Here is a 27,076-nt window from a genome sequence, read left to right as displayed (position 1 = left end):
TGAGTGTGAGTGAGTGTGTGTTTTTTTATGTGTGAGTGTGACTTGACTCTAAGCTACAAGGCGGCTCTCTGCCCCTTGTGCGGGCCTTGGCAGCGAACCTCCACAATCCCGACCCCCGCCCAACGCCGAATCCACGCCAACACCGTCCACTTTGGTCAATACAAGCGCGCTTTGGCCCCGGGACTCCGCCATGAACCCATTTAATCCCCGCACATGGCGCCACCTCTTCACCCTCGACCTCTCCCCTCTCCCTCGCTGCAAATGATTTTACAAATTTGTTTTTTTTTTCACAATAGCGCACAGAACCGACGTCAGTTTGACTCCAGAGTCCTAAATATGCGCTTTAAAACATAATGAACGTGTTTGTCGTTAGCCCGCCTTGTGGCAGTGAGTCTGGGCGGGACTAGGCCTCAGCCCTCCCTGCACGCTTTTGTCGGCCTTTTCCTCGAATAACTTGCCATTTGAAGGGGGTTTTCGGGGGGGGTGTACGCTTCTGGGCAGGTGGGACCGCTTTGTTAGTTGCCAGGTGTGAAGGAATGAGAGTTTGAGCGGGTTTTTGGCGGCGGTGGGAGCCGCGGCGGTGGGTTATTTGCTCGGTTGCCATGGCGACGGGGTCAACCTAACCTGCTGGGCGGGCGGGGACACGCCCCCGCGCTCTCCCATTGGCGGAGATGCTCCCGGGGCCGCCCATCACAGCCCGGCTATTGGTTGGTTCCTATGTCCGTCAGCGGAGGTAGTCGCGGTAGGTTGAGGCGCGGGTAAGGAGGCTGTTGAAGCAACATCTCTCACTCTTCATCCTTATATCTCCTGATAAATCCTATATTCCCTTATACATTCTATATTCCCTTATACATCCTATATCTCCTTATACATCCTATATCTTATACATCCTATATCTCCTTATACATCCTATATATCTCCTTATAAATCCTATATTCCCTTATACATCCTATATTCCCTTATACATCCTATATCTCCCTTATACATCCTATATCTCCTTACACATCCTATATCTCCTCCCTCCTATACATCCCTCTTCATCCTTATATCTCCTTATAAATCCTATATTCCCTTATACATTCTATATTCCCTTATACATCCTATATCTCCTTATACATCCTATATCTTATACATCCTATATCTCCTTACACATCCTATATCTTATACATCCTATATCTCCTTACACATCCCATATCTTATACATCCTATACCTCCCTCTTCATCCTTATATCTCCTTATACATCCTTATATCTCCTTATACATCCTTATATCTCATTACACATCCCTATATCTACCTTTCTATCATTGAAGAAGGGTCTCGACCCGAAACGCTGCCCATTTCCTTCGCTCCATAGATTCTGCCTCACCCACTGAGTTTCTCCAGCATTTTTGTCTACCTTCGATTTTCCAGCATCTGCAGTTGTTTCTTGAACAAACGTTCTATCCTTATACATTACATCGGGAGGGGAATGGGGAGTGCAGGGGAGAGATAATTTTTTTTTGCCTTCCATCACAGCGAGGAGGAGATGGATGTATATCATAATTGTGATGGATGTCTGTGTAAATTGTGTTGTGTCTTGGATCTCTTTTGTTCATGTGTGTATGACTGCAGAAACAACATTTCATTTGAGTCTCTATGAGGTTCAAGTGACAAATAAATTGTATTGTGTATTATATACCCTTATTGACCACCGGGTGGTGCTTTGTTGGCAGCCTTGCCTACAGTCTGTCCTTTACGTCTTTTTTGGGGTATTTTTAGTGTGTTTAAAAGTATGTTTTACTGTTCTCCGTTTTGTTTTATGTGGGGGGTGTCGAGGGAAACTTATTTTCAATCTGTTACATTGCCGGAGATGCGATTGTTTTCCGGATCGTATCTCCGGTCGCTCTGCAGCCTAACATCGTGGAGCTGGAGGCCTCGTTCGGGACTGACTTTGAGCCCCACCTTGGGAACTTACCATCGGAGCCGATTCCTTGCCTGGGATCGACGCTCCAACCTTTAACATCAAGGAGTTCGCAGCCTCGTGTTGAGACCGACGTCGGGAATCTCCAAAACCGCACGACGTTCGACTAGCCCCGACCCGGGTTAGATCGCCTGGCGCGGGGGAGCTGAGATTCCCCCCCCCCCCCCCCCAATGTAGGAGCTTGATCGCCCCGACGATGAGGCCCGCCGCCAGCTACGGGAGTAAGATCGTCCCGTCAACGGAAGGTTAGAAGCCCCCGACCTCTGGAGGACAAAGAAGGGAGAGATCGAACTTTTTCTCGCCTTCCATCACAGTGAGGAATGTGGAGGAGTCACTGTGGTGGATGTTCATGTTAAAATGTATTTTGTGTGTTCTGTTTCTTTTTGTTGGTATGACTGTGGCAAATCAATTTCCTCGTATATTGCAAAACATACTTGGCTAATAAAGAATGATTATGATTATTATGGTTATGATACACTCTTATACATCCCAAAATCTTTGTATACATAACTATATCTCCTTTAACATCCCTATATCTCCGTTATACATCCTTATACATGCCTTTATCTCCCTATACATCCATATACATCCCTTTATCTCCTTATACATCCCAAAATATTTTAATCCCACCTTGTCCCTCTTTTTACCTCCGTATACCTCCTTATACATCCCTATACCTGTCCACGGTGTCTGAGACGGGCTGGGAAGATCATCAAAGACCCCTCACACCCCAACCATGGACTGTTTGCCCTCCTCCCATCAGGGAGGCGGTACAGGAGCCTCAGGTCACGTACTAGTAGGATTAGGAACAGCTTCTACAACAATACAATCACATTGCTGAACTCGGAGTCCCGCCGATAGATTTCTACGGTCCCTCGTCCCCATTGTTTAATTATTCTGTATTTTTTGATTATTCTGTATCTTCTTTCTTTCTATTTTTTTAATTTCTTTATGCACAACTACTACGGACTGATGCAAAACTGCATTTTGTTGTACTCATACTTGTATTTGTGCGATGACATTAAAGTTGAATTGAGATTGAGAATTGAGATTGAGATACCTCCTTATACCTTTCCCTCCCTATACCCCCCTGCTGCCATAGAGCAGTGCTGAACTACTATCTACCTCTTTAGACTATCCTTGATTGGATTTTGCTAGCTTTACCTTGCACTAAACGTTATTCCCTTATCATGTATCTATACACTAAATGGATCGATTGTAATCAGTTGTAAGTCTTTCTTCTGACTGGTTAGCGCACAACAAAAGCTTTTCACTGTACCTCGGTACATGTGACAATAAACTAAACTAAACTATACCTTTTTATCCCTCCTTATATCGCCTTATGCCTCCTTAAAATTCCTCGTATATTGCAAAACTTACTTGGCGAATAAAATCTGATTCTGATTCTGATTATACCTTACATTCCCTCTCTCTCCGTCCCTCCCCCACCCTAGTTCTCCGATCAGTTTCACTGTCATCCTGATTAATTTTACTCTTTGTATGCCTCGTTGTCACCTTCCCCTTGGCTAACAGTGATCCATTCTTCATTCCCTTTCTCATCGCCTGCTTTGATCTGTCGTTTTCACACCTTGCCCTTCCAAATATCTCCAGTTTCCCTCTCCCCTGACTCTCAGACTGAAGAAGGCTCTTGACCTGAAACGTCGCCCATTCCTTCTCTCCAGAGATGCCGCCTGTCCCGCTGAGTTACTCCAGCATTTTGCGTCTATCTTCGGTTTAAACCAGCATCTGCGGTTCCTTCCCACACGAGTTACTTACTCCGGAGTTTTGTGTCCACCCAGGCATCCCCCCTCGCCGATCACCGTCGCCATGGCACTGAGCAAGGAGCTGCGGCAGACAGGGAGCGCGTCAGGGACAGCGACCACGACCGTGATCTCGACCGCAACCTCGTCCGTTCTGGCCCAGGAGACGATCCTGTCTACCGTGGATTCGGAAGCCGTGGGCGATTTGAGTCTCGGTGGCGTCGGCAGCCGCATGCCCAACAGGCCGGGCAACCCCCGCAGCAGAGGCAGCGTGGACGACAGAGTGAGTCCAGCACCAACACTGCCATGTCATCTTCTTCTTGCATATGGCGTGCACAGCCTAAAGTTGTAGGACAACTTGTTCTATTTGATCTTATTTGATTGTGCACACCAGGTTGATTGCATTCGTCGAAACAGGGTGGACCACGTGAAGGTTGCAATCTCCCACCCCTGCCATATAGTCATAAGGTCATAAGGAATAGGAGGAGAGCAACTGGTATGGACGTTGGGCAGTAGGGCCTGTTTTCGTGCTGTATGGCTGAAATTATCTGCTCCTCTTGCTGGAGAAAACAGCCCGACAAAGGGTCTCGACCCAAAACCTCATCTATTCTTTCTCTCCAGAAATGCTGCCTGTCCCGCTGAGTTACTCCAGCCTCTATGCTCAGTTAATTGACTGATGAAAGTCAACAAGCCAAAGGTCTTCTTTACCACCCTAACCATTTGTGACGCCGCGTCCAGGAAACTATGACCCTGTACTCGTAGATCCCTCTTTGCGCGAGCACTCTCCAGGGCCCTGTGAAGATGAAAGTCAACATTCAAGAGAGAGTTAGGTTTAGCTCTTAGGGCTAAAGGAATCAAGGGATATGGGGGAAAAAGCAGGAACAGGGTGCTGATTTTCGCCGGTGGGGAGGCACTGATTTAGGACTTACCTGGACTTACCTTGTCTGTACATCTGGACGCCCGCAGCGGCGACTGCGGAGGGTTGAGGTCCCGACCACGGGGGAAAATGGAGGAGGACTGACCAAATTTTGTGCCTTCACCGCAGTGATGAATGCTGTGGTGGATGTTTGTGTTAGATTTTTATTGTGTATTGTGTGTTCTTTTTTATTGTACCGCTGCTGGCAAATTCATTTCACTGCACTTTATGTGCAAGTGATGAATAAAACTTGATTGATTGATTGATTGATTTTAGATGATCAGCCGTGATCAAATTGAATGGCTCAAAGGGCCAAATGGCCTACTCCTCCACCTATTTTTCTATGTTTCTAAGATCCTGCCCTGGCATTGACTATCCAAAATGCAACACTTCACATTTATTCTTATTTTAAACTTTCCAGTTAATATCTCGAAAACTAGCCATGGAAATTCCATGGATGGGTCAACGAGAAGTCTGCAAAATGTTGCAATCTTCAAGCAGTTCCTCTGAGGAGTCGAGTGAAGAAATTTCTGATGATGATACGCAGGCTGAGCAACGAGAGGCAGATCTGCTTGGTAAGGCAAACATACTATGTCATTAGATAGACACAAAAAACTGGAGTATCTCAGCGGGATAGTCGGCATCTCTGGAGAGAAGGAATGGGTGACGTTTTGGGTCGAGACCCTTCTTCATACTGCGTCAGTCTGACAGTTTGAAGAAGGGTCTCGACCCGAAACGTCACCCATTCCTTGTGTCCTGCTAAGTTACTCCAGTTTTCTGTGTCTATCTTGTGTTTAAACCAGCATCTGCAGTTCCTTCCTACACATTATGCCATGTCATTAGATTCCTTTGGCTTCCAACCTCCATTTGATTTTTATTTACTGCAATAAATCCCTGAAACAAAGCAACCAACTCTTTAGAGTTTAGAGATAAAGGAAACAGGCCCTTCGGCCCACCGAGTCCGCTCCAACCAGCGACCCCTGGTTATACCAAGCCAATTAGCCTACAAACCTACACGTCTTTGGAGTGTGGGAGGAAACCAAAGATCTCGGAGAAAATCCACGTAGGTCACAGGGAGAACATACAAACTCCGTACAGACATAAGATTTACTAGAATGTTGCCTGGGTTTCAGCAACTAAGTTACAGAGAAAGGTTGAACAAGTTAGGGCTTTATTCTTTGGAGCGCAGAAGGTTAAGGGGGGACTTGATAGAGGTTTTTAAAATGATGAGAGGGATAGACAGAGTTGACGTGGAAAAGCTTTTCCCACTGAGAGTAGGGAAGATTCAAACAAGGGGACATGACATGAGAATTAAGGGACCAAAGTTTACGGGTAACATGAGGGGGAACTTCTTTACTCAGAGAGTGGTGGCTGTGTGGAATGAGCTTCCAGTGAAGGTGGTGGAGGCAGGTTCGTTTTTATCATTTAAAAATAAATTGGATAGTTATATATGGATGGGAAGGGAATGGAGGGTTATGGTCTGAGCGCAGGTATATGGGACTAGGGGAGATTATGTGTTCGGCGTGGACTAGAAGGGTCGAGATGGCCTGTTTCCGTGCTGTAAATTGTTATATGGTTATATGGACATGCACCAGTAGTCCGGATCGTACACGAGTGTGGCGTCGTTTATATGAGATCGGAACACACTTCAATGTGTAGGAAGGAACTGCAGATTCTGGTTTACACCAAAGGTAGACACAACATGCTGACTTTTCAGCGGTCAGAAGAGGCTGAAGATAGGTCCTGATCCACAACGTCGCCTATTCCTTTTCTCCAGAGATGCTGCCTGACCCGCTGGGTTACTCCAGCATTTTGTGTCATTCAGATGTTGTGTCATTCAGTGTTGTTTATCAAAGTTGCTAATCCGATATGATTTTCTTCCAGCAACTACAAATGTCTATGATTCTACAGGAAAGGCTACCTATAAACAGGCATGTGAAATGTATGGAGTGGTACCAATCTCCTATTTTGTACGAAACATGGCCAATCCAGAACTGTCTTTAATGCATTATGGACTTGGACCACAGGTTAGAACAACATCTACTCAGTACTTTTATTTGAAGGAACTTTTCTCGCTGTTCTTATTGGCAATGAAGAAGTTTACCACTTCATTTTTTTGTTGTTGTCATTGTTGTTTTCAGGGGGCCAAAGCTATTGCCGTGTCTCTGATAACCAACACCACCGTCCTGAAGATGAACCTGAAGGATAACTGGCTGGAGGCAGGGGGAGCCAAAGCAATTGCCGAGATGCTGAAGGAAAACTGTTACATTACAGGTTTAACCACCTTTAGATATAGCCTTCAATCTGCAGGGCAGCGTGGTGGCGCAGCGGGTAGAGTCGCTGCCTCACAGCGCAAGGGACCCGGGTTCGATCCTGTCTACGGGCGCTGTCTGTACGGAATTTGAACGTTCTACCGTAACCTGCGTGGGTTTCCTCCCACACACCAAAGTCGTACATTTGTAGGTTAATTGCCTTGGTATAAATGTGAAATTGTCCCCTAGTGTTTGTAGGATGGTGTTAATGTGCGGGGATCGCTGGTCGGCGCGGACTCGGTGGGCCGAAGGGCCTGTTTCCGCGCTGTATCTCTAAACTAAACTAAACTTATAACTGGGACTTGAAAATGGCGCCAAATTGGCGACTCCGTTTTCTGTCTCAGTGTACTAGTGTTATGCACTTATACTGTATCTGAGATGCTTATCTAAGATGTATCTAAGTGCTTATGTATAGTGATACTTGTACTGAACTGTATACAGAAGTGAGTTTCACTATACCTCGGTACAGGTGCCAAATAAAGTACCATACCGCACAAAAGTACCATACCGTACAATAGCGTTGGTGTCTTTCGGGGCTAGAGATCCGGATATCTCGTGACCTTTGCTGAGATGTTTAGGTTTACTATTGTCACCTGTACCGAGGTACAGTGAAAAGCTTTGTTTTGCATGCCATCCAATCAGATCAGATAATACCACACGATCAAACCAAACTCAAGCACAATAGGTAGAGCAAAGGGGAAGATACAGAGTGCAGAATATAGTTCTCAGCATTGTAGTGCACCAGTTTCATAGACAAAGTCCAATGTCCGCGATGGGGTAGAGGTGAATTGGACACCTCGACCTTATGGATAGTCTGTTCCAAAGCCTGATAACAGAGGGGAAGAAACAGTTCCTGAGTTTGGTGGTGCACGCTTTCAAACTTCTGCCCAATGGAATGAATGAATGAATAAGTTTATTGGCCAAATATATTCACATACAAGGAATTTGCCTTGGTGCTCCGCCCGCAAGTGACAACTTGACATACAGTGACGGTTAGGAATTACACATAAAACATTAAATATTAATAATAAAACATTATCGATTAAACATGTGAATTAAATAAAATACCAGACCAAAAGGAGTCTACAGAATTTTGGTTATTGAAGTAGAGCTACTGCTCGTGGGGGAAAAAAACTGTTTTTATGTCTGGCTGTGGCAGCTTTGACAGTCCGGAGTCGCCTTCCAGAGGGAGGTGATTCAAAGAGTTTGTGGCCAGGGTGAGAGGGGTCAGAGATGATCTTACCCGAAGCGGGAAGAAGGAATGACCGAGGTGGGACAAGTCTTTGATTGTAGACAGGAGTAACCTATAGGGTCGGGCAGTATCTCTGGAGAAAAGGAGCAGGTGATGTTTCGGGTCGAGACCCTTCTTATGCCAGCTGCTTTCCCGAGGCAGCGTGAAGTATTCTTGCACAGGTGTCTCTGGATGGGAGATGGACACAAAATGCTGGAGTAACTCAGCGTGACGGGCAGCGTCTCTGGAGGGAAGGAATGTGTGGCGTTTCGGGTCGAGACCCTTTGTCTGAAGAAGTGTCTCGACCCGAAACATCACCCAACTTCTCTCCAGTGATGCTGCCTGTCCCGCTGAGTTACTCTAACATTTTGTGTCTAATTCCAATGTAAATCAGCATCTGCAGTTCCTTCCTACACATTTATCCAGATGGGGCAAGATTTACATCTCTAAACTAAGCAGGATTGTGTGTTTGTCGTATGCACTGGATATGAACCGATTAAGAAAGTTTTGCCTTTTAAATATTAAAACATAAAATACATTATTAACACAAAAAGATTATTAATAGTTGAGTCAATTATATAATAATTGAGTCTGAAGAAGGGTCTTGACCGGAAACGTCACCCATTCTTCTCTCCAGGGATGCTGCCTGTCCCGCTGAGTTACTTCAACTTTTTGTGTCTATTTAAGATTATTCATTCACCATCGAGCCTTTTTTCGAGCAAATCAAATAACAAAATGCCTTTCTTTCTATTAATGTAGAAGTTGACTTATCCGACAATCAACTGGGAACTGATGGGGCTCGAGCAATCAGCACCATGCTCATAGAGAACACAATTCTGGTCAAGATCGCCCTCTCTGGAAATAATTTTGATGACCATGCTGCTGATTACCTGGCTGAAGCTATAAGCAACTCGGTCAAGTTGCAGTTCTTAGACCTGAGCCACAACAAAATCAGCAATACTCTAGGTAGGGCTGTGCGACATATCCCTAACAGCTTTTATTTTCAGCAATCCTGTCTTCTTGTTCATATACGATCTAGGAGCAGAATAAGGCCATTCGGCCCATCAAGCCCACTCCGCCATTCAATCATGGTTGATCTATCTTTCCCTCCCAACCCCGTTCTCTGGCCATTGCTGACCAGCGATCCCTGTACACTAGCACTATCCTGAACACTAGGGACAATTTACAATCCGATCTTTTATCGAAGCCAATGAACCTACAAACAGGTATGTCATCGGAGTGTGGGAGGAACCCGGAGCACCCGGAGAAAACCCACGCTGTAAAACTGGTAACAAATAAATAGACAATAATAGTGCAAAGTCAAAAATATTGCCCCCAAGATCGAAAACTCTTTCCTTTGTTTCTGTACATTGCATGACTTCTGGGCCCATACTAATGTATAGTTCATAAGCTCATGTGTTTTAGGAGCAGAATTAGGCCCATCAAGTCTACTCTGCCATTTAATCATTGCTGATCAATCATTCCCTCTCAATTCCATTCTCCTGCCTTCGCCCCATAACCCCAGACACCTTTGCTAATCAAGAATCTGTCAATCTCCGCCTTAAAAATATCTATTGACTTGGCCTCCACAGTCTTCTGTGGCAGTGGAACTCCATAGATTCACACCCTCTAAATAAATTCCTTCTTATCTCCTTTCTAAAGGTACGTCCTATTATTCTGTGACTGTGCCCTCTGTTCCTAGACTCTCCCACTTGTGTCATCAAAAGTCTTCATTAAACTGGACTTCTTCTTCTGTATGGCGTGCACAGCCTAAAGTTGTAGGGCAACTTTTTTCTATTTGATCCTATTTGATTGTGCACGCCGGGTTGATTGCATTCTTCGAAACAGGGCGAACCACGTGAAGGTTGCAATCTTCCACCCGAAACTGGACTAAAAGAACTAAGATAGACACAAAGTGCTGGAGTTACTCAACGGGTCGGGCAGCATCTCTGGGGGGAGAAGAATGCGAGACTTTTTGGGTCGGAATCCTTATTCAGACCTGAGAACTAAGAACGTAAGGGGCGGCACAGTGGCGCGGCGGTAGAGTTGCTGCCTCACAGCGTCAGAGTCCTACGTTTGATCCTGACTACGGGTGCTGCCCCGACGGAGTTTGCACGTTCTCCCTGTGACCACGTGGGTTGTCTCCGGGTGCTCCGGTTTCTTCCCGCACCCCAAAGCCGTGCAGGTTTGTAGGTTAAAGGTACACAAAATTGCTGGAGAAACTCAGCGGGTGCAGCAGCATCTATGGAGCGAAGAAAATAGGCGACGTTTCGGGCCGAAACCCTTCTTCAGACTGATGGGGGGTGGGAGGGGAGGAGGAGGAGGAGGAGCCCGAGGGCGGGGGGATGGGAGGAGACAGCTCGAGGGTTAAGGAAGGGGAGGAGACAGCAAGGGCTAGCAAAATTGGGAGAATTCAACGTTCATGCCATCCGGATGCAGGCTGCCCAGGCGGAATATGAGGTGCTGTTCCTCCAATTTCCGGTGTTGCTCACTCTGGCAATGGAGGAGACCCAGGACAGAGAGGTTGGATTGGGAATGGGAGGGGGAGTTGAAGCGCTGAGCCACCGGGAGTTCAGGTAGGTTATTGCGGACCGAGCGGAGGTGTTCGGCGAAACGATCGCCCAACCTCCACTTAGTCTCCCTGATGTAATTCAGCTGACATCTAGAGCAGCGGATGCAGTAGATGAGGTTGGAGGAGATACAGGTGAACCTTTGTCGCACCTGGAGCGACTGCTTGGGTCCTTGAATGGAGTCGAGGGGGGAGGTGAAGGGACAGGTGTTGCATTTCTTGCGGTTGCAACGGAAAGTGCCCGGGGAGGGTGTGGTACGGGAGGGAAGGGAAGAATTGACAAGGGAGTTTGCGGAGGGAGCGGTCTTTGCGGAAGACAGACATAGGGGGGAGATGGGAAGATGTGGCGAGTGGTGGGGTCATGTAGGTTAATTGCTGCTGTTAATTGTAAATTGTCGCTGGTGTGTGTAGGATAGTGCTAGTGTACAGGGTTGACCGCTGGTCGGCGTGGACTTGGTGGGACAGAGGGGTCTGTTTCCACGCTGTATCTCTAAAGTCTAAACGCACTTGAGGGAGGACTGTCCTCTTCAATCTCTTCTTTATCGTCCAAAGCGCGGGGTCCTGCGACTCTGCCCGGCTCAGCCTGCGGACTCAGGAGCTGCAGACTCCGGCAGCGGGAGGCGGCTGATCAGGAGGTCCGGGCCGCTGAGGAGGAGGATGCTCACCGTCGGGGTTCGGCGTCGGCGTTCCACCAGCCCGGCGTGAGGGCCTGAACATCGGGCCACCCGGGGCGGCGACTGCAGGTGCTCGTAAGGCCCCGACCACGGATGAACACGGAGGGGAGGCTGGCTGGACTATGGTGCCATCCTCACCTTGGTGCCATTTATGTTATGTTGTGTCGTGGACTCTCTGTGTTTCTGCTTTTTTTAATTCAATTTCAATTTTATTTTTAATATGTTTTATTATTTATTTATTATCTATTTTTATTGTGTGATTTTTTTTTAAATTTTTTTTATTTTTATGATACTGCCTGTAAGGGAAATTCATTTCGTTGTCTCAAATTGAGACAATGACAATAAATTTGAATACAATACAATACAATACAAAGCCTCTGGAAACTAATGAAGAGGGACAAGAATGGCTCCAGCATTGTATGTAGGTACATATCTCCGGAGAAGCAGTTTATTAGGTTTTACTAAGTTGTTTTGGTTTACTAATTCGTCTGTTACTTTCCAAGGAAATGAGCTGGGAATGGCGATCGGAGAAAGTACTGGGCTGCTGGAACTAAACCTGAGTTGGAACTGTATACGTGGCAAGGGATGCATAGGACTAGCAGAAGGCCTCAAGGTAGGTAGTGCAAGGCAGCTGACAATTAGCCTTGAACCATGTTGAAGAGAGGGGTTGATACATTTAGTTTAGTTTAGAGATACAGCACGGAAACAGTCCCTCACTCCGCGCCGACCAGCGATCCCTGCGCATTACTACCATCCTACACACACTGGGGACAAATTTTAAGACATTTAATACCAAGCCAATTGAGCTACAAGCCTGTGTTCAAGAAGGAACTGCAGATGCTGGAAGATCGAAGGTACACAAAATTGCTGGAGAAACTCAGCGGGTGCAGCAGCATCTATGGAGCGAAGGCGTTGCCTTCGCTCCATAGATGCTGCTGCACCCGCTGAGTTTCTCCAGCAATTTTGAGCTACAAGCCTGTAGTGTAGGTCTTTGGAGTGTGGGAGGAAACCGAGGATCTCGGAGAAAACCCAACGCGGGTCACGGGGACGACCGTACAAAGCTCCGTACAGACGAGCAACTGTAGTCAGGATCGAACCCGGGTCTCTGCCGCTGAGAGGCAGCAACTCTACCACGCCCACCAGCGATCCCCGCACACTGCACTATCCCACACACACACACACACACACACGGGACAATTTACAATGATACCAATCCAATTAACCTACAAACCCGTACGTGTTTGGAGTGTGGGGGGAAACCAGAGATCCTGGAGAAAACCCACGCAGGTCACGGGGAGAACGTGGATTATTTCGCTTCGGCAACTTACAGCCCAGTGGTATGAATTTTGTTTTCTCTAACTTCAGGTAGTCCCGGCATTCCCTCTCTCTCTTCCCTTCCCCCACCCATGTCACCTAGCAAAACAGCTAACAATGGCCTGTTTCCTTTTATCATCATCACTTTTTTTGCATATCTTTAATTCATTGTTCTTTATCTCTCTACATCATCGCCTATATTTCTGGTCTCCCTTATCCCTAACCAGTCTGAAGAAGGATCTCGACCCGAAACGTCACCCATTCTTTCACTCCAGAGATGCTGCTTGTCCCGTTGACTCACTCCAGCTTTTTGTGTCTTATCTTCAGTGTAAACCAGCATCTGCAGTTCCGAGTCATAGAGACATACGGCGTGGAAACAGGCCCTTCGGACCAACTTGCCCACACCGACCAACATGTCCCAGCTACACTAGTCCCACCTGCCTGTCTTTGGACCATATCCCTCCAAACCTGTCCTATCCATGTATCTATACAACAATTTCTTAAGCATTGGGATAGTCCCAGCCTCAGCTACCTCCTCCGGCAGCTTGTTCCATACCCTTTGTGTGAAAAGGTTACCCATCAGATTCCTGTTAAAAGTCTTCCCCTTCACCTCAAACCTCTGTTCTCTGGCCCTCGATTCCTCTACTCTGGCCGAGAGACTCTGTGCATTTACCTGATCTATTCCTCTCGTGATTTTATACACCTCCCTCATCCTCATGCGCTCTAAGGAATAGACTCCCAGTCTCCCTATAGCTTAGACCCTCTAGCCCTTGTAGTTTGGTTATTTTCTCTCCTATTTTCTCTCCTGCAGGATAACATTTATCTCAGAGTGCTGGATTTGTCCTATAACGGATTTGGGAATGAAGGAGCGAAAGCTCTTGGAGAAGCACTTAAAGTCAACAATGTTCTAGAGTATCTCAATATCAGGTGCACTTTTCTTTTTTTGACATGTGATAAAGTTGTCCGGGTGTAGAATGTTGGCAGACACCAGATGTGGGAATCGTGAATGAAGTACAAAGTTGCCGGAGTAGCTCAGCAGGTCGGGCAACATCTGGGCTGGGAATAGAGTTGGGGACCCTTTATCAATCGGAAGAGGAGCCCTAATCCAAAACATTACCTATCCGTTCCTTTCCCAGTGCTGCCTGACCCACTGAGTTCCTCCAACACATTGAGTCTTGCTCATGATTCCATCGCCTGCAGTCTCTTGTGCCTCCATTATGCTTTTAAAGCCCGGTTAAGGGTTGCTTTGGTGGAAGTACGCTTCCTTGAGTCAGACGTCTGCCGGTTATTTTGGTGGGTTTTAGGTGTTCCTTTGGTCTTATTCAGAGTGGAAGCAGTCCTCCAGGTCTCTGGTGTGAAATTCTCCTTCAATCAACAGCGGCAAAAACAAACAATAATAATAATACCTTTTATTGTCATTGCACATAAGTGCAACGAGATTCGCAACAAAACTGTGTAGGAAGCAACTGCAGATGCTGGTTTACACCGAAAATAGACGCAAAGTGCTGGAGTAACTCAGCGGGGCTGTCAGCATCTCTGGGGAGAAGGAATGGGTGGCGTTTCAGGTCGAGACCCTTCTTAGCCTGACCCGAAACGTCACCCATTCCATCTCCCCAGAGATGCTGACTGCCCTGCTTAGTTACTCCAGGATTTTGTGTTTGCCAGCAAAAGCAAACTGGTTATTCATCCTAAAGATAGACACAAAGTGCTGGAGGAACTTAACCTACCTGATCTCCCGGTGGCTCAGCACTTCAACTCCCCTACACACTAGGGACAATTCCCATTCCCAATCTGACCTTTCTGTCCTGGGACTCCTCCATTGTCAGAGTGAGCAAATTGCAGGAACAGCACCTCATATTTCGCTTGGGTAGTTTACACCCCAATGGTATTAACATTGACTTCTCCAATTTCAGATAGTCCTTGCTTTCTCTCTCCATCCCCTTCCCCTTTCCAGTTGTCCCACTAGTCTCACTGTCTCCATCTACATTCTATCTTTGTCCCGCCCCCTCCCCTGACATCAGTCTGAAGAAGGGTCTCGCCCATTCCTGCTCTCCAGAGATGCTGCCTCACCCGTTGAGTTTCTCCAGCATTTTTGTCTGCCACCGAATGATACTTCAGTCACATGTGACAAATCACATGCTAGGCGTACCCACGGTATGCAAAGAGTGGTCACACTAAGGGCGCCGACAATGTCACGAGTATCCCTATTTCAACACAACCCCATTTTTAACACGTTTTTATATTCGTGGTCCCCCTCAATTCTCTGCAGTCCCTCCACGACGTTAACTTACAGGTTTGATCCACAAAACATGCAAAACTCTTCTACGTACCAGCGTGCTGGTCTGAGATACCAACATTTTGAGTTTGATTTTGTTTTGCAGTAATAATCGTATTTCTGTGGAAGGAGCTGTGTTGTTATCCTTGGGATTGAGGAGCAATGCCACTCTCGTTGACCTGAATGTAAGTGTGCTGACGAGCAGGTATGGTAATCAAATGACTCTTTATAATGCGGCAGAAATGCTGGAGGAACTCAGCGGGTGAGGCAGCATCTATGTAGAGAAGGAATAGGCGACGTTTCGGGTCGAGTCCCTTCTTCGGACTGATGTCGGGGGGGGTGTTGGGCGAAGCGGAGGTGTTGGGCGAAGCAATGTCGAGCAGCTGACACCTCGAGCAGCCGATGCAATAGATGAGGTTGGAGGAGGTGCAGGTGAACCTCTGCCTCACCTGGAAAGACTGCTTGGATCCGTGGATGGAGTCGAGGGTGGAGGAAAAGCGACTAGTGTCGCTTCACCTCCATCTTTATAACACCTCCGTCTATGTAATGCGACTATGCCATTCACTATATCAAATAATTAATTTAAGATGAAGATAGACACAAAATCCTGAAGTACCTCAGCGGGACAGGCCGCATCTCTGGAGAGAAGGAATGCGCGGCGTTTCGGATCGAGACTTGTTTTAGTTTAGTTTAGTTTAATGTCACGTGTCCCGAGGTACAGTGAAAAGCTTTTAGTTGTGTGCTAACCAGTCAGCGGAAAGATAATACATGATTACTACTGAACCATCCACAACATACAGATACGTGGTGAAGGGAATAACATTTGGTGCAAGGTCAAGCATTGTCTGATTAAAGATAGTCCGAGGGTCTCCAATGAAGTACAGTAGATAACCATATAAACCATATAACAATTACAGCACGGAAACAGGCCATCTCGGCCCTACAAGTTCGTGCCGAACAATTATTTTCCCTTAGTCCTACCTGCCTGCACTCATACCATAACCCTCCATTCCCTTCTCATCCATATGCCTATCCAATTTATTTTTAACGAACCTGCCTCCGCCTGCCTAGATAGTAGCTCAGGACTGCTCTCGAGCTGATGACAGGATGGCTCGGTTGCCTGATAACAGCCGGGAAGAATACTGTATGTTTAAAGTTTATCGATGTTCACAGATGGCCCGGAATCCAATGCAGAGCGCTGGATGTTACGCGATATTGAAAGCTGTCAAAGACAACGCTAAAAGTGCCATAGTGTCATTGGACTTCTCTGTAAGTATTGTGGTGTTCTTTGAGAAGTTCCTGATATCGAAGGTAGACAAAAGTGGTGGAGAAACTCAGTGGTGGAGAAACTCAGCGAGGTGCAGCAGCATCTATGGAGCGAAGGAAATAGGCAACGTTTCGGGACGAAACGTTGCCTATTTCCTTCGCTCCATAGATGCTGCTGCACCCGCTGAGTTTCTCCACCACTTTTGTCTACCTTCGATTTTCCAGCATCTGCAGTTCCCTCTTAAACATCAAAATAGAACTGTTAGCTAGAAAGCCTGATGCATGTGTTTACATTGGGAATACATCTACTGTGAAATGATGCATCTAATCTGAGTGTGCAGTAGTGATGATAATTGTTTTGCAAAATGCATTTGATGTAATCCCGTTGTTTCAGCTATAATGCATGCATCGGTGCTTCATAAGGAATAGGTGCAGAATTAGGCCCATCAAGTCTACTCCACCATTCAACAGACAATAGGTGCAGGAGTAGGCCATTCGGCCCTTCAAGCCAGCACCGCCATTCAATGTGATCATGGCTGATCATCCCCAATCAGTACCCCGTTCCTGCCTTCTCCCCATATCCCCTGACTCCGCTATCTTTAAGAGCCCTCTCTCTTGAAAGCTGGCTGACCTGTCTCTCCCTCGTAACCCCATTCTCCTGCCTTCTCCCCATAACCCCTGACATAGAAACATAGAAACATAGAAATTAGGTGCAGGAGTAGGCCATTCGGCCCTTCGAGCCTGCACCGCCATTTAATATGATCATGGCTGATCATCCAACTCAGTATCCCGTACCTGCCTTTTCTCCATACCCTCTGATCCCCTTGGCCATAAGGGCCACATCTAACTCCCTCTTAAATATAGCCAATGAACTGGCCTCAACTACCCGCTGTGGCAGAGAGTTCCAGAGATTCACCACTCTCTGTGAGAAAAAAGTTCTCCTCATCTCGGTTTTAAAGGATTTCCCCCTTATCCTTAAGCTGTGACCCCTTGTCCTGGACTTCCCCAACATCGGAAACAATCTTCCTGCATCTAGCCTGTCCAACCCCTTAAGAATTTTGTAAGTTTCTATAAGATCCCCTCTCAATCTCCTAAACTCTAGAGAGTATAAACCAAGTCTATCCAGTCTTTCTTCATAAGACAGTCCTGACATCCCAGGAATCAGTCTGGTGAACCTTCTCTGCACTCCCTCTATGGCAATAATGTCCTTCCTCAGATTTGGAGACCAAAACTGCACGCAATACTCCAGGTGTGGTCTCACCAAGACCCTATACAACTGCAGTAGAACCTCCCTGCTCCTATACGCAAATCCTCTTGCTATGAAAGCCAACATGCCATTCGCTTTCTTTACTGCCTGCTGCACCTGCATGCCTACCTTCAATGACTGGTGTACCATGACACCCAGGTCTCGCTGCATCTCCCCCTTTCCCAATCGGCCACCGTTTAGATAATAATCTGCTTTCCCGTTTTTGCCACCAAAATGGATAACCTCACATTTATCCACATTAAACTGCATCTGCCAAACATTTGCCCACTCACCCAGCCTATCCAAGTCACCTTGCAGTCTCCTAGCATCCTCCTCACACCTAACACTGCCCCCCAGCTTAGTGTCATCCGCAAACTTGGAGATATTGCCTTCAATTCCCTCATCCAGATCATTAATATATATTGTAAATAGCTGGGGTCCCAGTACTGAGCCTTGCGGTACCCCACTAGTCACTGCCTGCCATTGTGAAAAGGACCCGTTTACTCCTACTCTTTGCTTCCTGTTTGCCAGCCAGTTCTCTATCCACATCAATACTGAACCCCCAATGCCATGTGCTTTAAGTTTGTATACTAATCTCTTATGTGGGACCTTGTCGAAAGCCTTCTGGAAGTCCAGATACACCACATCCACTGGTTCTCCCCTATCCACGCTACTAGTTACATCCTCGAAAAATTCTATAAGATTCGTCAGACATGATTTACCTTTCGTAAATCCATGCTGACTTTGTCCAATGATTTCACCACTTTCTAAATGTGCTGCTATCCCATCTTTAATAACTGACTCTAGCAGTTTCCCCACTACCGATGTTAGGCTAACTGGTCTGTAATTCCCCGTTTTCTCTCTCCCTCCCTTCTTAAAAAGTGGGGTTACGTTTGCTACCCGCCAATCCTCTGGAACTACTCCAGAATCTAAGGAGTTTTGAAAGATTATTACTAATGCATCCACTATTTCTGGAGCTACTTCCTTAAGTACTCTGGGATGCAGCCTATCTGACACCCGAACTAATCAAGAATCCCTGCCTTAAAAATATCCATTGACTTGGCCTCCACAGCCTTCTGTGGTAATGACTGCCACCGATTCACCACCCTCTGATGAAAGAAATTCCTCCCCATCTCCTTCCTAACAGAATGTCCAAGGCTCTGACCTCTGGCCCTAGACTCTCCCACTATGTAGAAGTGGAAAGAATAAAGCGTTTCTAGTGTCCATGAGAAATTCGATATTGAAGATAGACAATAGAGAGTAGGTGCAGGAGTTGGCCATTCTGCCCTTCGAGCCAGCACCGCCATTCAAGATCTTTTGTAACGGTCCCAATGTTGGAAATATGGCGTGGGATGAGATCAGTGTCTGTTGTACCTACTTGCACTGTATCCCATTATCCATTGGAGACGCATGTAACCCACCCATAGAGTCACACAGCACGGAAACAGGCCCTTCGGCCCAACTTCTCCATGCCAGCCAAGGAGCTCCATCTCCTCTAGTCCACCTGCCTGCATTTCCCATACTCCTCTAAACCCTCTGTATCCGATTTTTATCTGGGAGCTCCGGTTTACTCTCACACTCCAAAGACGTATAGGTTTGCAGGTTAATTAGCTTTGGTAAAATTATAAATTGTCCCTAGTGTGTAGGGTGGTACCAATGTACGGGATGATGGCTGGACTTGGGAGGGCTGAAGGTTCTGTTTCCGCGCTGTATCTCTAAAGTAACTGTGTTCCACTTGAAACTGTCTTTAAGTGTCTGCTGAGTAAGGTGACACTGATCCCCTCTATTTCTTTCAGGATATCACAGTTAATAACGATTTTGCGGACTTGTTCAATAGCGTAAAAGAACAGGTTCCAAATCTGGAAGTGAAACATGAGAGGAATTTGGATCAGTTTAAAAAACCAAGATCTAAGGTAAAAATTTGCTCTTGTTTTGTAACCGATAGAAATGTTTAGGGATCAACGAAATGACATTACCCATTAGACAATAGGTGCAGGAGTAGGCCATTCGGCCCTTCAAGCCAGCACCGCCATTCAATGTGATCATGGCTGATCATCCCCAATCAGTACCCCGTTCCTGCCTTCTCCCCATATCCCCTGACTCCGCTATCTTTAAGAGCCCTATCTAGCTCTCTCTTGAAAGCATCCAGAGAACCTGCCTCCACCGCCCTCTGAGGCAGAGAATTCCACAGACTCACCACTCTCAGGTGCAGGGGAATAAAATATTGTAAGAAAAAGTGTTTCCTCGTCTCTTCGTAATCAAACAAAAAGAACTGCAGATGCTACGCTGTACAAAGATAGACATGTTATTTTTAGTTCAGTTTAGTTTATTGTCACATGTACCGAGGTACAGTGAAATACTTTTTCTACCATCCAGTCAGCGGAAAGACAATACATGATTACAATCGAGCCGTTTACAGTGTATGGATACATGATAACGTTTAGTGCAAGGTGAAGCCAGCAAAGTCCGATCATGGATCGTCCGAGGGTCATCATTGAGGTAGATCAAGGGTTCCCAACCTGGGGTAAATTTCCCTCAATACCCACCGTGCTGGAGTAACTGGAGTAACTCACCGTGGGCATTGAGGGAATAGATCACTCTCCTGCTGATGCTGATGACCACGTTTCTTGTCACAGGCTGATCCGCTTACTAAACTGAAGGAATTCATGAAGGAGAACCAGCTGCAGGCAGAGCATTTCTTGGACGCATTCGATCTCGTGGAGAACAGGCCCATCAAGCTGCGTAAATTCCAAGATGGACTGAAGGTCAGTGTGTCACAGCATCCGGCACGACCAGAATACAGTGAAGCAGTCTTCCTCAGAAACTCCATCAGTGTTTAGTGTCTGTAATGTTTGTGAGATAATTAGACGGACATATGAAAGGATACAGATACACCGAGCATCAGTTCAGTTTCAGTTCACATGTACCGAGGTACAGCAAAAACCTTTTGTGGTATGCTGTCCAGTCAGGGGAAAGACAATTTAGGGACAAATAGGGCGGTCACGATGGCGCAGCGGTATAGTTGCCGCCTTACAGCGAATGCAGCGCCGGACACCCGGGTTCAATCCCGACTATGGGTGCTGTCTGTACGGAGTTTGCACGTTCTCCCCGTGACCTGCGTGGGTTTTCTCCGAGATCTTCAGTTTCCTCCCACACTCCAAAGACGTGCAGGTATGTAGGTTAATCGGCTTGGTAAATGTAAAAAAACAATTGTCCCTAGTGGGTGTAGGATAGCATTAGTGTGCGGGGATCGCTGGTGGGCCGAAGGGCCTGTTTCCACACTGTATTTCTGAACAAAACTAAACTAAACAGTACATGATTACAATCGAGCCATTCATGGTTTAGATACATGATAAGGGACGCGCAAGGAGATGGGTTGAAACAGGCCATTCGGCCCAGCGACTCCGCGTCGACCAGAGATCACACCGTACACTAGCACTATACTACACAGTAGTGCCAATGCACAATTTTACCAAAGCCAATTAGCCTACAAACCTGCACGTCTTTGGAGTGAGGGAGGGGACCAGAGCACCTGGAGAAAACCCACACGGTCACATGGAGAGCGTACAAACTCTGTATACATCGGCTGTTCCAGTGCTCTGTTATCCTAGCAAGGGTTCTGACCCGATACGTCGCCTATCCATGTTCTCCAGTAATTCTGCCCGACCCTCGGAGTTACTCCAACGCTTTGTGTCCTTTCTAGTTGAGGGACTATAGAACCAAAAAAAAAACACAAAAAGTTGCACAGAGATATGATGAGAAGGCAGGAACGGGGTACTGATTGTGGATGATCAGCCATGATCACATTAAATGGCTCGAAGGGCCAAATGGCCTCCTCCTGCACCCACTGTCTATTGTCTAACCCATATCCTCCTTCCCCTGCATATCCACATGCCTTACCTTCAGCATCATTAAGGGGCAGGAGATTGCAACATTCACGTGGCCCGCCCTGTTTCGACGAATGCAATCAACCCGGCGTGCACAATCAAATAAGATCAAATAGAACAAGTTGTCCAACAACTTTAGGCTGTGCACGCCATACGCAAGAAGAAGCATCATTAAAAGCCTTGACATGAGATATCGCAGCCCTGCGGAATGAAATCTTGTTTGGTGGAAGGAATGCGGCTGAACTTAATGTCTTAATGATATCATGATTAAAATTGTTCTGTTTCAGAATGCCAGAGTCCCCTTAAACGACATGGAACAGCAAAAGCTGACGGAGTTATTGGACAAGGAGAAAGACGGAGAAATAGATCTCAGGTAAAAAACAAAATCAACTTGATAAGATTCCTAACATTCATGAGTAGCAGGAAGCTAATTAGCCGCGAGGCTTAACAATGCTACAGTCATTAAAGCATTAATCCCTGTTACATGCTGACTTTCAGTGATGTTTTGCATGATGTTACCAACAGTGACTTTTGCACAGGTCTCTAATCAATATTGTCACAAAACCCATCGTTAGAGCTGCTTCCCATACTTTTTAGCCGCGAAACTGAAAAAATAAAATGGGGTAAATTGGCACATTGTGAATCTGCATTATCGGGTGCAGTGAGAAAGAATTTATTTTGTGTAAATTAGCAGGTTTACCATCCAGGCATGTGTGAATAATCTAAAGGCCTCATAAATCAAGGTGAATTAACTTTAGAAACAAGGAACTGAATGAATGGGAGGTCATGTTGCAGTTGTATAAGACGTTGGTAAGAACGCATTTAGAAACATAGAAAATAGGTGCAGGAGTAGAGGCCATTCGGCCCTTCGAGCCTGCACCGCCATTCAATATGATCATGGCTGATCATCCAACAGTATCCCCGGGGGCATGAACATCGAATTCTCCCAATTTTGTTAGTCCTTGCTGTCTCCTCCCCTTCCTCAGCCCCCCTGCTGTCTCCTCCCATCCCCCAGCCTTCTGGCTACTCCTCCTTTTCCCTTTCTTGTCCCCACCCACCCCCGCCCCCGATCAGTCTGAAGAAGGGTTTCGGCCCGAAACGTTGCCTATTTCCTTCGCTCCATAGATGCTGCTGCACCCGCTGAGTTTCTCCAGCTTTTTTGTGTGACCAGTATCCCATCCCTGCCTTCTCTCCATACCCCCTGATACCTTTAGCCACAAGGGCCACATCTAACTCCCTCTTAAATATAGCCAATGAACTGTGGCCTCAGCTACCTTCTGTGGCAGAGAATTCCAGAGATTCACCACTCTCTGTGTGAAAAAATGTTTTTCTCATCTCGGGGAAGAGAGGGGAAGGGTCCTTAGTTACCTAAACTTGGAGCGTTCAATGTTCATTGCTTCTTTGAACCTCATTTATACCTCTAGTTTTCCATCTCCCCTGATTCTCTGATTCAGGGTCTCGACCCAAAACGTCACCTATTCCTTCGCTCCGTAGATGCTGCCTCACCTGCTGAGTTTCTCCAGCATTTTTGTCCACCTGCTATCATTCATCTTCATTCAAACGTAAACTCTCTGGAAATGAGAAAAACTGGAGGGTATTTTTCCTGAAGGGTACAATATTCTGAGGGGCTTGACAGCACGGTGGCGCAGCGGTAAAGTTGCCGCCTCACAGTGCCAGAGACCCGGGCTCGACCCTGACTACGGGTGCTGGCTGGGTGGGGTTTGTCCATTCTCCCCGCGATCTCGTGGGTTTTCTTCGGGTGCTCTGGTTTCCCGCCACGCTCCATTTATTTGTACGATAAATGGCTCCCGTAAAATAGAATTGTAAATTGTCCAACGTGTGCTAGTGTACGGGGTGTTTGCTGGTTGGCGTGGACTCGGCGGGCCGAAGGGCCTGTTTCCGTGCTGTTTCTCCAAAGTTGAAACCAAAGACTAGAGAACATGCTGTGGAGGTGTTTCTCCTGCAGAGGGAGTCCGAGTCTGGGGAACATCAGCTCAGGATAATGAGAACACAAAGTGCTGTAGTAACTGGGCACTCAGTGGGACAGGCAGCATCTCTGGACAAAAGGAGCAAGACCTTCTTCAGACCAAAGATCCTATCTCGGAGCAAGATAGACCACTCCTGCTAAATGCAATGGGCTGACGTGTAGTACGCAACGGAGCGGAACGTGGGCCTTTTTTTCATCCATTTCAGTAACCGGACCCGACCCGACCCGACTCGCAGTGTAATCAACGTTGCGGGGGAACAGTTTGTGTTAATAAATTAAAATTCTGAAAATGAGGAGAAGATTTTTACCAAAGAACTTTGATTTTTACGAGGATGTTTCCGTAACCGGCTTCCGTCTCCGCGCTAGTATCTTTGCTCCGCTACGGGATCTTTGGTGCGGAGACGGAAGCCGGTTACGGAAATGGGGCCGAAAATCACCCATGAATCTGCCCATGACCGTACTAGGTCTTTCTCGTCGAGTGGGCTATCTTGCTCTGCTGTAGGATCTTTGCTTCAGACGGGGAGTCAGGGGAGAGGGAGATATAGAAGGGTAAGGTGTGAAAGCGACAGATCACATTTCCTTCAGACTGCATCACTTCTCCGACCAGGCTGACTGTCCCAGATTACATTTTATCTCTGTTTGCTTTGTTACCACCTTCTCCTAGCTAACAATGATCTATTCTACATTTTCCTTGATCCCCATCCCCTTTGATGTCTTGTTCTCACACCTTGCCCTTCCTTATCTCTGAGTCTTCCTCTCCCCTGACTCTCAGTCTGAAGAAGGGTCTCGACCCAAAATGTCACCCATTCCTTCTCTCCAGAGATGCTGCATGTCCCGCTGAGTTACTCCGGCATTTTGTGTCTATCTTTGGTTTAAACCAGCATCTGCAGTTCCTTCCTGCAGATGACATTTCCTTATCAGCATCCACTGTGATCTGACATTTTCACACCTTACCTTACCCATCTATATCTCGAGACTCCCTTTCCCCTGAGTTACTCCGGTATTTTCTGTCTATCTTCTGAGCAAAATAAATACTGCTGTCCAAATAATCCACTGGCAAACACTGTCTGAGCAAACACCAGATAATGGCACATGAGATGAAAATCTCCTGGTTTACTCAGCAGGTCAATGGAGAGGTGAACTCGTGGCACGGTGGTGCAGCGGTAGAGTTGCTGGGGAGACCTGGGTTGTACAGGGCCCTAGTGAGACCCCACCTGGAGTATTGTGTGCAGTTTTGGTCTCCAAATTTGAGGAAGGACATTCATGCTATTGAGGGAGTGCAGCGTAGGTTCACCAGGTTAATTCCCGGGATGGCAGGACTGTAATATGCTGAGAGAATGGAGCGGCTGGGCTTGTACACTCCGGAATTTAGAAGGATGAGAGGGTGTCTTATAGAAACATATAAGATTATTAAGGGTTTGGACACATGTTCCCGATGTTGGGGGAATCCAGAACCAGGGACCACAGTTTAAGAATAAGGGGTAAGCCATTCAGAACAGAGATGAGCAAAAACATTTTCACACAGAAAGTTGTGAGTCTGTGGAATTCTCTGGAGAGAAGAAATAGTTGACATTTCGGGACGAGACCCTTCTTCAGACTGAGTTTGAGTGAAGCTAGTCTGAAGAATGCATAAGAAGGAACTGCAGATGCTGGTTTAAACCAAATTTAGACACAAAAAGCTGGAGTAGCTCAGCGGGATGGGCAGCATCTAGTTTAGCTTAGTTTAGTTTAGTTTAGTTTAGAGATACAGCGCGAAAACACTATCCTACACCCACTAGGGACAATTTTTACATCTACCAAGCCAAATAACCTACAAACCTGCACGTCTTTGGAGTTGGGATATGTAACCGAAGATCTCGGAGAAAACTCACGCAGGTCATGCGGAGAATGGACAAACTCCGTTACAGATAGCTCCCGTAGTCGGGATCGAAAACCGGGTCTGCGCTGCAATCGCTGTAAGGCAGCAACTCTACCACTGTGCCACCGTGATCTCTGGAATATTGTAATATCCTTGTAATATCATTGTAATATCCTTGTAATATCATTGTAATATCCTTGTAATATCATTGCTGGGGTGACCCGTTGTCTTGTCAAAAACATTTCATTGTACCGTTGACCCTGTGTTAACCTACATATGACAAATAAAACTGAACTGAGAAAAGGAATGGGTGACGTTTCGGGTCAGAGTGGTTACTATGATCAGCAAAGTTAACATTCTCCCTCATTTTTATTTCAGTGCGTTGAATGAAATGCTCCTCAGCGACTAATCTCACTCCGAGCAAAGGCCAGTTTTAAGAAGATGCCAAAATGAATTCCGTTATATGCAGTGGAGCCTTTATGAATTTGCCTGTACGGACATGGAGCATTAGCACTGCAGTGCTCCAGTCTTTTCTCAGCGCTAGACCTAACACTACTGATGTTTCCCAATGACTTTTGCTCTCCCCCCACTGTACATGAAACTGTACTTCAGATCCGTAGATGTTTAAATTGACAAATAAATAAATAGTATATTTAATATTGTCCACATATGATGTGTTCCCCTTCAGTGATCTTGTATCAAAATGTCCCACCTTAGTTTAGTTAGAGATACAGTGCGGGCACAGGCCCTTCAGCTCACCGAGTCCGCACCGACCAGGTACATGGATAGGACAGAAGATAGACACAAAAAGGTGGAGTGACTCAGCGGGACAGGCAGCATCTCTGGAGAGAAGGAACGGGTGACGTTTCGGGTCGAGACCCAACACGTCACCCTTGGTCTCAATCCGAAACATCACCCATTTCTTCTCTCCAGAGATGCTGCCTGTCCCGCCGAGTTACTCCACCTTTTTGTGTCTCTCGTTGGTTTAAACCAGCATCTGCAGTTCATTCTTACACATGGATAGGACAGGTTTGGAGGAAGATGGACCAAACGCACGCAGGTGGGACCAAAGATACCAGAGCGGGGACTAGTGTGGGTGAGACATGTTGGCTGGTGTGGGCAAGTTGGGCTGAAGGGGCGTGTCTCCACCCTGGATCACTCTTTGACTCTAAGTGTTCTCAAAGATGAAAGGAGATAGATGGCAGTGGGAATGGAGCCAATCAGTTATTAAAATAGATTGGATTATGTGAATATTTGAGCATCATATTTAGAGGCAAGGTACACAAAAAAGCTGGAGAAACTCAGCGGGTGCAGCAGCATCTATGGAGCGAAGGCAACGTTTTGTCTCGAAACTATCCCAACGTTTAAGAAACAGTTAGACGGGTACATGCATAGGGCAGGTTTGGCGGGATATGGGCTAAACGCGGACAGTGTAGCTGAGACATTTTAGGCCAGTATGGGCAAGTTGGGCCGAAGGGCCTGTTTGCACGCAGTATGACTCCATGACTCTAAAAATTGATTATCCGGCCAATTTCCAATTTAGTGCATGGTAACTTGACCGATACAAATGAGCTACTGTTATCATCTGCGTCACGGCATTGACTGCACTTCAGAGAACACATAAAAGTACAGCTCGGGGAACAAGATGTCTGTGCCAAGCATGATGCCAAGATATACTAACTTTATCTGTCTGCACATACACTGTGTCCCTCCATTCTCTGCACATCTATGTACCTTTCTTAAATGCCAATATTAGTTTAGTTTAGTTTAGAGCACTGCTTCTTGAACTATTTCAGTGAGATTCATTTATCACAAAAATG

The 27,076-nt window shown here is 46.5% G+C and overlaps 1 protein-coding gene across 2 annotated transcripts; it reads left to right on the top strand.

The window, feature by feature from the left end:
* Nucleotides 1-672: 672 nt before the first annotated feature.
* Nucleotides 673-25,915, top strand: lrrc74b (leucine rich repeat containing 74B). Of its 2 annotated transcripts, XM_055655399.1 has the most exons (14): nt 674-758; nt 3,761-4,004; nt 5,059-5,212; nt 6,522-6,664; nt 6,779-6,911; nt 8,940-9,146; nt 11,927-12,036; nt 13,549-13,664; nt 15,119-15,197; nt 16,186-16,281; nt 19,321-19,437; nt 20,161-20,289; nt 21,699-21,784; nt 25,635-25,915. In XM_055655399.1, exons 1-14 carry the CDS (start codon nt 718-720, stop codon nt 25,663-25,665), a joined length of 1,686 nt encoding a protein of 561 aa, XP_055511374.1. In that variant the 5' UTR covers nt 674-717; the 3' UTR covers nt 25,666-25,915. The 2 variants fall into 2 exon arrangements, with proteins under 2 accessions (XP_055511375.1, XP_055511374.1); XM_055655400.1 differs by lacking the exon at nt 20,161-20,289 and having other exon boundaries at nt 673-758.
* The last annotated feature ends 1,161 nt before the right edge of the window (nt 25,916-27,076 follow it).

Source organism: Leucoraja erinacea, chromosome 25 (genome assembly GCF_028641065.1).
Source record: "Leucoraja erinacea ecotype New England chromosome 25, Leri_hhj_1, whole genome shotgun sequence".
NCBI lineage: Eukaryota > Metazoa > Chordata > Chondrichthyes > Rajiformes > Rajidae > Leucoraja > Leucoraja erinaceus.
Note: the sequence above shows the minus strand (reverse complement) of the source record. Positions and strands in the feature narration are given on the sequence as shown.